This window comes from Myotis nattereri (assembly GCF_964212035.1).
Source record: "Myotis nattereri genome assembly, chromosome: 5".
In the NCBI taxonomy this organism is placed as follows: domain Eukaryota; kingdom Metazoa; phylum Chordata; class Mammalia; order Chiroptera; family Vespertilionidae; genus Myotis; species Myotis nattereri.
This window is the reverse complement of record NC_138080.1, coordinates 78,395,737-78,408,373: the sequence shown is the minus strand read 5'-3', so window position 1 is coordinate 78,408,373 and position 12,637 is coordinate 78,395,737. Positions and strand designations below refer to the sequence as shown.

At 35.2% G+C, this 12,637-nt stretch overlaps 1 protein-coding gene across 1 annotated transcript in view; it reads right to left on the bottom strand.

The window, feature by feature from the left end:
* Nucleotides 1-326: 326 nt before the first annotated feature.
* The window catches only part of SMAD5 (SMAD family member 5), a 39,566-nt gene continuing 27,255 nt past the window's right edge, over nt 327-12,637 (bottom strand). Inside the window, exons 4-7 of the mRNA XM_081092035.1 lie at nt 11,591-11,710; nt 6,059-6,280; nt 3,872-4,128; nt 327-2,168 (exon numbers count right to left, since the gene is read on the bottom strand). Of these exons, the coding sequence (XP_080948161.1) occupies nt 2,025-2,168; nt 3,872-4,128; nt 6,059-6,280; nt 11,591-11,710 (743 nt within the window). The 3' untranslated portion in view covers nt 327-2,024. The remainder of the gene's footprint in view (nt 2,169-3,871; nt 4,129-6,058; nt 6,281-11,590; nt 11,711-12,637) is intronic.

Sequence of the window (12,637 nt, the reverse complement as noted above, 5' to 3'; positions counted from 1 at the left end):
TTTTCCTACAAATTTGTTCCACAAATTGTATCATGAGCCTGGTAAGCAAAAAAAAAAAAAAGTAAAATAAAAATTGTTCTATCACTAAGCAAATAGTATCCTCTTTCAGATGGCTGACACAATTACAGAAGACTGATAATGTATGTCATGGAAAACGTATGTTTAAGGCTCAGGGGACTGTCAGAAAGTATCCTCTCACCCAGCAAAGGGCTGTGAGCTGAAGCACATGGAAGGCACGTCATCTGAAAGAACTAAAACCATCCACTGGTTGCACTTTGTAAAAGCAATAAATAATGTCACAGAGAACAAAAAGAATCACATTCTCCTTTCCTCAAAAAACGTATTTACTTCCTCACAAAAGCAGAAAGGGTCAAGTAGAAAGTCAAACCAAATGAACATTTTAAACACAAAACTGACATAGCTCCATATAGTACTACAAGACACCAGAAAATAAGCTGTTTCTGATAGGTAAATTAGGTCACATTTTTCAAAATAATATCTTTGTTCTCATGCCATAACTAAGTGTCCATCTGACTGCTCCATAGAAAAATGGGTAGAGTCTTTTATCCAAACCCTTTGAGCATGACTGATTAAATGGCTATTTTAGGGTTTTCATGTCTTCCCTTTCTGAGAATTGTGTTCTTGGTGATTAGCATTCACATAGGTACTAAAAAAAAAATGTAAAAAGAGCATGCATGGTAACTGACAGAACAGTCTGTGTTCTTTGACACATGAAGTTTTTAAATCAGCTATCTCAACCACCACTGCTGATTCACTTAGCTATCACCAGTGCCCCCAACCTCGGGGCTAGACTGAAGAGGCTTCTATGGCTATAGCAGTCTCCCTGCATGGGGAGACTGGTGTAATAAGAGCAATGGGATTAATAAGTATATGACTTTTCAATACTAAAAACATCCATAAAACTGGAATTAAAAAGGCACCTTACGCTGGGGTTACAGAACAACAGTATTATAATCTAGGCTGAAAATACAACAAAAGCTAAAAAAAAAAAAAAAAAAAAAATTATAACTTCCTACAACTGTAATCTATAAATTGCAGTGTTTGTTAATACAAAAGGGGTACCAAGGAAGTAAGGATGAGCATGTAAGTCCAAGTCACTTGAGTGTGTTTCACAAAAGATTACACTAAAAACTGTCACCCATCAAAGTGCAAAATAAAAGATTAATGCATGTCAAAATTAGAGTCCTTGCAACACTGGCCGAAAGCAGCAACACAGCTGACCAAGGCCGTGCATGCGCTGTCGCTAGCTATAAAGTAGTACTTATGGCATGTTCTGAGTAAATGACACATACTGGAGACCTGTTGTTGGCAATAATTTTTTTAAAAGAAATGTTTTACAAAAGATATACTGAGTGAAGTCACAATACACTGACAAACAGTTAGCTGTATTAAGTGTAAATGTTATGATGTCATCTAGAAAACTATCACTTTGCTCTTACTGGACACTGCTTGTTACAGCAGTACATAGTGTTCCTTCAAATACAAGATTCTTTTTTATAGTTTCTCTTAAGTCCCTACCATATGCTTTTATAGGACAATGAATTAGACTTTTTAAAAGTTGGTGGGACACAGAAACTGGTCAAAGTATAGCTTCTTAAGGATCAAGAATCAAAGGAAAGACTTTTCACTGTATACCCTCTTATTATACAATTATAATTTTTCATTATGTGTTGTTTTTTACTTTTTCAAAAACATTTTAACAAAAATATTTGTTGACATAATAAGGCAAAAGTATGTTCCAGTTTAAGATTAATGCCAAACTTTTGAACTGGGGCATAATTTTTCTGCATCTTTCACAACAGTTTTGAAAGTTAATCACGTGAACATTAATACAAACAAATGTAGATTCATCACAAAATACAAATGTATTGGTCACAATTACGTAAAAAAAAAAAAAAAAAAAAAAAAGCTGTTTTCCATGTAAGCTCACAGTATCTGTACTGAAAGTTTCCCTAAAATTAAAACAAGTCCACTAATAACATAATTGAAGAGAATACTCTGCACTATGAAACAGAAGATATGGGGTTCAGAGGGGAGCCCATCTGAGTAAGGACTTTATCCAGCCACTGAAGAGGCCCATGAAGATGAATCTCAATCCAACATGGGGTGCTGGTAACATCCTGCCGGTGATATTCTGCTCCCCAGCCCTGTGGAAATGAACCAGTTGAAACCAATTTTAGGGCACTAACAAAAAGATACTTTAACAGTAGACATATGCAGAATGTACTTTAAAAAAAAATTACAAAACCTATCAGCATTCACCATGGAGTTAAAATCAACACAATAGCTGCATTATTGAAAGATATATGCATTTTTAATAACATAATTCCATTAATAGAAACCCCTGGAACAAATTATTTCAGATTTCTTTATTTAATTTTATAAAGTTAATACTTTCTAAAGTGCAGTATCTCATAATTTAAAAATTAATATTTCTTCAGTGAGATACATTTTAATTTAAAGGGATAAATAAAACATATAAATAGCCTCATATAAGTTCACATCGGATTTTGTCACCAAAATTTTTTGCTTCCAGGTTTTAATCTTTTAATCAAATAAGGCATTGTAGATCTGATCAAGGCATGCAAGTATAATTTAAGTGGCAATCACATATCAATTATCCTTTAAAATGGGAAATTGCTGGGATGAACTGAGCTAGAACACTTTATTCTAAAACTCCAGACAATGATTAAAATTTTCTCACTTTTACTTGCCCTGATTTATCAAACTCTCTGCTTTACCACTTACAGTAGTCCTGGCCCAGGAAAAGTAGGGTGGGGATCCAGTGGTGGTGGTGGTGGGGGGGGAGGCACATGGGGGAGAGGGCACGGGATAGGGGGAGCAGAGTGATGGTGCAGAGGAACAGAACAGGAATGGGCAGACAAAATTAAATATGCAAAAGTCAGGTTTCTACAGTAGGGAGGGAATGAGGACCTTCAAGGCTACTGATAAACTGATGCTTATGACAGACCTATAACGAAGCAGCAAGGAAGCACTGGACTGTGGGACTGAATGCCAAAAAGAAAACACCCCCACACAGCATTTGACAGTTGCTCTTGGGCTAAATCCATAAGGACCAAATACAGGTTGCTTAATTATATCACTAAAATTCTTTCCAAATTTTGTTCATGAACCATCATCATCTTTGGATTGCCAATAAAATCTGGTCAAGAGTAAATGATAAATTTGAAAACTTCTTTAAACTTTACAAATTCTCAATAACAGAACTTAGGTACAAGGAAAATAATTTTAATATCCCAAAGAATCCTTTAAGTTACTCTAATGGGAGCTAATAATAATTTAAATTGTTAAGACTAGGGAACTTTAAAAGAAATGCTAATATTAAATGTTCTCGCCCGGCCAAGGTTGCTCAGTGGTTGAGTGTTGACCTACAAAAAAGTCATGGTCAATTCCCAGTCAGAGCCCAGCTTGTGGGTTGGATCTCCAATGTGGAGCATGAAGGAGGCAGCTGATCAATGATTCTCTCTCATCATTGAGGTTTCTATCTCTCTCTCCCTCTCCCTCTCTCTAAAATCAATAAAAATACATATGTATTTTAAAATGCTCTCTAGCAATTTAGCCTTTAACTTAAATTCTTTATAAACTCAGCCCCTATTCATCATCAAAATTAGTATCATGCATTTTATAATGTTTGGTTTATAAAATAAAATCACAGACCTATCATGTGGTCAAAGTTATAGATTTAAGAATTTCATTTAAAACCCTATTAAATCAGGTCAAAATTACCACCTTTCATTTAATAATGACTTTTTAAAAATTATATTCTACAGACATATAATATACATATTCACAATGACTCAAATTAAGTTACAGGTCACAACCCACTTACCTTGACAAAACTCATTCGAATTGTACACATTTTGGTGAGCTCATATACTGCCTCAAACCCATGATTGACAGACTGAGCCAGAAGCTGTGCAAATTCTTGATTGTTAAAAATTTTGAGGCTGCAGCTGCTGGGAATCTTACAGACAGTGGTAGGATGAAAGCCGTGATGAAAGTTGCAGTTCCTACTCTGTACAAATATGCTGCTATCGCTGAGACACTCTGCATACACCTCTCCACCAACATAGTACAGATGAACACCTTAAAAAGACAGGCATTACAAGAGTCAACAAAGCAGTATAATGGAACCAAAGAGGCTGTATGAGATGCAACCAAGAACTCCCACTGATCTATAGCAAACTCCCCAGTCTTTAGATAGAAGGTACCACTAGATGGCCTTACACTGCCACAAATAATCAAGAGGTTAATGTCTACATAAATCTAAAACTGTCCTCAAGTAACTGACACTTAGGACTCAAGTTGGCAGCATAAGAGGTTATCAATTCCTATGGCTTTTCCCCTTTCCAACAATCAGTTATCTCTACGAGAGAAAGCAACAGAAGAAAAAGACAAAAGGTACCTTATGATGAGTCCTTTCAAAGGCACGCTTGGTGCTATCAACTATCAACAGAGCCATTTGGCAAAGAGTTTTGCACTCCTTTTGCTAATGGAGGGAAGAGTAACATTAAAAAGCCACACACTCACCAAAAACCCTAAGGCATATGTGTACATTCAGGCCACAAAAGGGCCTGTAAATGGCAGATTTACCTTTTCTTTAAAATAATATTTTTGGCCCTGGCAAGGTAGCTCAGTTGGTTAGAGCATTGATCCCATACACCAAGGTTGTGGGTTTGAACACCAGTCAGGCCACATGTAAGAATCAACCAACAAATGCATAAATAAATGGAATGACAAATCGATGTCTCTCTCTTTCTCTCAAATCAATAAATTTTTAAGAGATTAAAATAAATAAAAAAATTAAAAATATTTTTGGTATTTAATATAAATAAGTATGAACATAGTTACAATATTAAAAATTCAAATTATACAGCTAAAGCTGGAGTTGTTCTCAACTTTTTACTACTGCAAACAGTGCTAAAAAGATCATCCTTGTACATACATACCTCTGCACACCCATGAGTCAGAGACATGTATTAAACTGAGACATTAAAAACTTTTCTTTTCTGAGCAAATAAAGATGACCCTTAGAAGAAAGGGTCCTAGAACTATATATGCTGGGGGGAAAGGGAAAACCAATTCTAGAATTCACAAAGTAGATTTCTCTTGAATTATTCTACTATAGTGAGAATAATGCATAGAAATGAGGCATTTCACTGAAAAAATCAAGTTGGCTAAAGTCAAAAGAGAATGGAAACTTTCTTTTCAATTTATTTTTGGCCATAGTATTTTTCTGAATCTTTTCTGTAAGAAATTGCATTACAATTTATTTACTCTTGTTCAGTATTTGGACTAAGATTTTCTCAAGTCAAAAAAGCATTAAGTGATAAAAACAGAAGTTCTTAAGAAAGAGGCAATACACACTCTACCCGGGACAGACTTCTTTTCTGACCACTTGATAAAAGAGACTCTGACATTTCACTGCAGTGTGAGAAGTTCTTTGCTTGTTATGGCAACTGTCTTGTAGGACAAATAATAAATAAATCTTATTACTTGAATTAAAAAGTGGAAGGAGTGATGGTGAAGCTATGGAAGATTTATATCACTCAAACTGTATTTCCTACCTGTAACCCTTTTCCTCCAACATTATGGAAATTCCTATATGTCATCTCAACCCCAAATACTCCATAAATATCATAATAATAAAACCCTAATCCTTCCATAGCATTCCTTTATTCCACAAATATTTGTTGTATATTTACTATGAGTCAGGCACTGTTCTAGCTGCTGAAGATGTTGTAAATAATGCAAATTTCTGTAAAGCTTATAGTGTAGTCAGAAAAATATTTAAAAATATAAACATAGAAGTAATATTCTTTCAAACCCTAAGTACTATGAAGAACAACCAAGCAGGATAAAGAGGACCGATTATGTCTTTACTTCAACACCTGCAACTTGAGGGCAAAGACTACGCCTTAAGCTTTGTATGCTCCAGCAACTTACACAATGCATGGGACACAGAAAGCACAACAAAAACACACTTCAAGTGAATGTAGGGAAATAACAAAATTACCTTTTCCAATATGTCTCCTAGTGTTTTCAATCGTCGAATTACGATTAACGTTTGACAACAACCCCAAACAGAATCTACTTTTGTTATTTGAAGGGTCTGTGAATCCATCTACTAACACACTAGTAGAAGACGCATGAAAAGCTTCCCCAACACGATTGTTTAATTCATAGTAAACAATTGAACACCAATGTTTGGGCTCTTCATAGGCAACAGGCTGAACATCTGTGAACAAACCAAACAGAAAAAATATTTAATGAGTCTAAAACTCCAGATTCTTTAGATGCTTCCCTCTAACCCAAACCAAGAACTATATGAAAAAGAAAATTTTCGGGTATTTCACTTAGTCTCACTGTCCTTCCTAGCTTTGAGTCTGTATCCAAAAAACTCCAAAATGCCTTGAATATGACAATTTTAAAAATTATACAAATACAAGGATAGCCAATATCACATTTTAAGTTGTTTTCCTAGCAGGATCTAATCCAGGTTTAAATTTGCAATGACAAACCTGTTTCAGCATCCTAAAAGATTTAACTATACCAGAATCTATAAAATTATATTAAACAAAAACCTGAACTAAAAAAACTAAGTGAGACACTCAATAAACCAGAAGAGAGGGGAACTTCCTCAACTTAATAAAAAACATTTACAAAAAAACCTAAAGCTAACATCATACATACTTAATGGTGAAAAACTAGAAGCTTTTGCTAAGATTAGCAGTAATAAGGAGGATGTTCTCACCACTCCTTTTCAACATCGTATTAGAAGTCCTAGCTAATGCACCAAGACAAGAAAAGGAAATAAAAGGTATACAGATTGGAAAGAAAAAATAAAAATTTTTTTTTTTTGGCACAAATTAAATGACTACCTACATGATAGGCTAGGCGTATTAAATGCTTTCTTAAAATATTTTCAATTTTCAATGGGTTTATTATAAGTTAAGGAGTATCCATTTGTACTGACCAAATTCTCACTCATGTAAAAGTCAATAATTCATAATGGACACAGTGGGTGGGAGGGGCGTGGAAGCTCTTCCTACAGTGCTAGTAGGGTGTGTGTCTTGGAGCTGTAATCAGGCAGGAGTCATGGACCCTCAATTTTCTTTTAAAACAGCAGGGATAGCCCTAGCTCAGGGGTGGGCAAACTTTTTGACTCGAGGGCCACAATGGGTTCTTAAACTGGACCGGAGGGCCGGAACAAAAGCATGGATGGAGTGTTTGTGTGAACTAATATAAATTCAAAGTAAACATCGTTACATAAAATGGTACGGTCTTTTTTTTCAATAGTTTTATTCATTTCAAACGGGCCGGATCCGGCCCGCGGGCCGTAGTTTGCCCACGGCTGCCCTAGCTGGTTTGGCTCAGTGAAGAGCATTGGGCTGTGGACTGAAGAGTCCCAGGTGTGGTTCCAGATCAGGGAACATGACCAGACTGTGGGCTTGATCCCCAGTAGGGGGCGTGCAGGAGGCAGCTGATGAATGATTCTCTCTCATTGATGTTTCAATCTCTCCCTCTCCCTTCCTCTCTGAAATCAATTAAAAAATATATATTTTTTTAAAAGCAGGGATAAACATATGATAAAAACTTAAGAATGGTCACATGGCCTATGTAGGCAGTGCAAAGGAACTGGTTAACTTTTAAAATTTAATTCTGATTATTCAATTGCAAAGAATTCAGATGAGGAGAAACAGAAAACAATATTTTCTCCCAGTCTGTCGCTTGTCTTCTCATAAAATGAAATCCTAACAGCTCAGATTTTAAATAAGTTTATACAAAAATGGAACAAGAAGGGGCCCATAATCAAAGACACATACAAATGAGTAACAGGAAGTTATAAGAATAGTATCAGGAAAGCTAGAGCCAAGAATGAGCAGAAGATTGTAGGGAAAAACTGCTAAGCAAAACTGAAAAGACAATTTTAGTTAGGATGAGAAGAAGAAAAAGAAAAGCTTTGCCTCTGCTCAAGGCAAAGGATATATTGTTAACTGATGACTCAAAGCATTGCAGTTTAACTCTGATTTTCCTTTTGTTACCTCTCTGTCAAAGAAAAAACACAAAATATGACTGAAAGGGGAAGAAAGTTGGTGAAAAAAGACATCTGTAAGAGTGAGAAGACTTCCGTGCCAATTCCTCTAAAGCAGTGGTTCTCAACCTTCCTAATGCCATGACCCTTAATACAGTTCCTCATGTTGTGGTGACCCCCAACCATAAAATTATTTTCGTTGCTACTTCATAACTTTAATTTTGCTATTGTTATGAATCATAATGTAAATATCTGATATGCAGGATGTATTTTCATTGTTACAAATTGAACATAATTAAAGCATAGTGATTAATCACAAAAACAATATGTAATTATATATGTGTTTTCCGATGGTCTTAGGCGACCCCTGTGAAAGGATCGTTCGAGCCCCAAAGGGGCCGCAACCCACAGGTTGAGAACCGCTGCTCTAAAGTGATTTCAGTTGTTTGGCTTAGACAAACTGTACTCCAAGGAACACCTAACATACAATACTATCAAATGGCACTGTCTGGTTTCTGGGGAACCAGGAGAAAGAACAAAAGGAAAATGATTGTTGGGATAAATACTGTCCATATTCTCAGAAGGAAGGTAATACCATTTATTATTACCTATGCTACATGCTAAGTTCATCACAAATATTGTCTAATTCAATCAATATGCTAATAATCCCTTTGTAAATATTCTATTTACAAATGGAGAAACGTAGGTTTAGAAAATTTAAAAAGCTACCCTAAGTTGCAAAGCAAATAAGTAGAGATGTAGGAATTCAAATCCAAAAATTCATGATCTAAGACATTTTGCTCTAACTGAAAGCAGATTCTATAAATTACAAGCACGTTAGTATGACCAAATTCCTTGGTAAATTCTAAACCTTGAAAAAGCAGACATTATTCAGATATTAATAATACTATGCGGAGCCTGAAATTCAACTCTTTTTAGAAACATGGAGCGCCTAGAAAAACATAATGTGACATACAGTCTTTTTATATGATCACAAACACATATAACACACATAAAAACACGACTCTTAAGAAATGGCATAGATATGGAGCATCTTTTCATATATTTATTTACCATGTGTTTATCTTCGGTGAGGTGTCTGTTATGTCCTTGACCCATTTTGTTTAATTGGGTTGTTCATTTTCTTGTTGAGTTTTAGAGTTCTTTGTATATTTTGGATAACAGTTCTTTATCAGATATGTCGTTTGCAAATATTTTCTCCCAGTCTGTGGCTTGTCTTCTCATTGCCTTTACAGTGTCTTTTGTATATAGGAAGTTTTTAATTTTTATTGAAGTCCAGCTTATTGATTACTTCTTTTTTTTTTATCCTCACCCAAGGAGTGAGGATATTTTTCCATTGATTTTCAGAGGCAGTGGGAGGAAGTGGGAGGGAGGGAGGGGGCGGGGGGAGAGAGGAGTGGGGAGAGAGAGAAAGAAACACCAACTGTATGCCTCCCGTGCTCACCCTAACCCGAGGCCTGGGATTGAACCTGCAACTGAGGTACATGTCCTTGACCAGGAATTAAAGCCAAGACCCTTTGGTCTGAGGGCCAATGCTCTAACCACTGAACGAACCAGCCAGGGTCTTATTTCTTTCATGGATCATGCCTTGATATTGTATTTAAAAATGCATTACCTTATTCAGACCTACATTTTCTCCTATGTTCTTTTATAGAATTTTTATAGTTTTATGTTTTACATTGAGGTCTGTGATTCCTTTTGAGATGATTTTGGTGAAGGGTGTAAAGTCTGTCTCTAGATTAATTTTTTTACATATGAATGTTAATTGTTCTTATATCATTTGTTGAAAAGATGAACTTTTCTCCATTATTGCCCTTGCTCCTTTGTCAAAGATCAGTTAATTATATTTATGTGGGTCCATTTCTGGGTTCTCTCTTCTGTTCTTTTGATCTATTTATCTATTTTTTTTTAATCTTCACCAGTCAGGGCAATGCTAACTCTTATGATCAACTGATTACTGAAAAAATACCAAAGCAATTCAATGGAGAAATGATACACTTTTCAATAAACACTGAGTGTTAGAACCAAGTGGATATCTACATGCACAAAGATGAGTAGACCTTTACCATACAAAAAGCTTAACTCAATAGGAATCAGACACTTAAATGTAAGAGCTAAGCTACAGAACTTTTAGCTTAGAAAAAATTTCTCAGGTGCAACACCAGAAAGGAAAAAAAAAACTGTTAAATTGGACTTATCAAAACTAAAAACTTTGTGCTTCAAAAGATAACCATAAGAAAATAAAAAGACAATCCACAGACTGAGAAAATATTTGCAAATTATTTATCTGATAAAGGACTTCTGTCCAGAAGGTATAAAGAACAATTACAATTCAATAATAAGACAAACAATGTAATTTTTAAATGGGCAAAAGATTTGAATAAACATTTCACCAAAGAAGATACATGAATGGTTAATAAGTACATAAAAATGTTCAACAACATTATTCATTAGGGAAATGCAAATTAAACCACAGTTAGATAACACTTTACACCCACTAGAATGGCTATAATAAAAAAAATAACTAGTGTTAAGAGTATGTGGAGAAACTGGAACCTTCATGGTCCTGCCTGTTTAGAGAAACTTGGCAGTTTTTCTTAAATAGTTAATTTACCATATGACTCAGAAATTCCACTTTTGGCATCTACCCAAGAAAAAGAAAAAGAGTGTCCACACAAAGACTTATATGCTAATGTTCATAACAGCATTGTTTATACTAACCAAAAACTGGAAACAATTCATATGTCCATCACCTAGTCAACAGATAAAAAAAATGTGGTACATACGCATAATGGAATACTTGTTCAATAAAAAAGAACTACTGATACATGCAACAACATGGATGAACCTTAAAAACATGATACTAAGTGAAAGAAGTCAGGTGCAACAGAATATACAATATGTTATTCTATTTATATGAAATGCTTAGAAAAGGCAAATCTATAGACATAGAAAACAGATTAAAAGGTCTCTGAAGAGACAAATGGCAGGGGAGGGGGGATTAGAGAACAACCAAAGGACTTGTACGCATGCATATTAGCATAACCAATGGACAGACACTGGGGCCGTGGGGACTTGCCCGGGTGGAAATGGCTGGGGGGGAGGGAGGGGGGCAAGGTTCAAACGGGGGGTGGGGGGAGAAGGAGACATATGTAAAACTTTAGACAATAAAAAAATAAATAATTTTTAAGTTATTATTGAAAAATAATTTTTTAAAAAAAAGGTCTGTGAAGATGGATCTGGGAGTGGGAATAGACTACAAAACAGGTCCATGGATATTTTTAAAGCGATATGACAATGCTCTAAAACTACATTGTGGTAATGTTGTAAAACTTTATACACTTATAAAAATTGTTGACTCATGTACTTAAAATAGGTCAATTTTATGGTATATAAATTATACTTCAAGAAAGGTGTTTCTAAAAAGTGGCCAAGAAGTTAAAAAGAAGCAAACAAACAAACAAAAGAGTAAGAACAGCAAAATAAATATACCTCTGCTGGATATACTGGGCATAATCTGAGGAATCATATTATTGCTTGTATCCATAGGCTGGGAATTATCTTGACCCATCTGATCATCTGGTGGCATATAGGCAGGAGGAGGGGTATCAGCTGAGAGGAAAAAAATGAGACAAGTTAAAGTCCTCAAAGAATAAAGTCTTCATCCTGCTCAAAGTTATTCTAAAAGCATTTAAAAATTCGTAAATTTACAAGCAGGGTTCATTAATGAGTATCACAGACACACAAAAATGCAGATGCTATCTTAGGGCAAGGGAAAAACAAAAAGACACAACCATTAGCTAGCGAAAACCTACCTACTCTAAGTCCACATATATTTGGGACAATCCAGGATAGTAAGATCAGTGCTAAAATTCACTAACATAGAATTCAAGGTCAAGAACTTTGCCTTTATTTGCTTCGAATAATATGCTCCAAGAAACTGCAACAACTGGAAATCAATCTGAAGGAGATGATTATCCTAGTAAGGGTATGTATCTACGGACACTTTTAAATTATTAAACTCATCACGTACTGTAAACTGTTTTCAAAACTGGGGAAAAAGCTATGCTGCTTCAAAATTTGCCATCAATACTAAGAGCAATTGTCTAATTTTTTGCAATGTCCTAAAATGGCTGTTGTACCCTATTTAATGGCTAGGTAATTCTCTCAGGAAACTGAATGTTACTAGAAAGTCTTTTGAGTTCCAACACTCATGTCTGAAATTCTTTGCAAAGCTACAGCTATAATTCTTTGTCTCAGAAACTATAAATACTGAATGTAATTTTTCTTTCACCCCAAGGTTTGTACAAGAAATATTTTGAGATAAAGATACAATCAAAACTGAATCTAAAGAAATACCAATCAGAAAGGATATATGCACCCCTATGTTCATAGCAGCACAATTTACCATAGCTAAGACTTGGAAACAGCCTAAGTGCCCATCAGCAGATGAGTGGATGAAAAAACTGTGGTACATCTACACAATGGAATACTATGCTGCGGTAAAAAAGAAGGAACTCTTGCCATTTGCAACAGCAT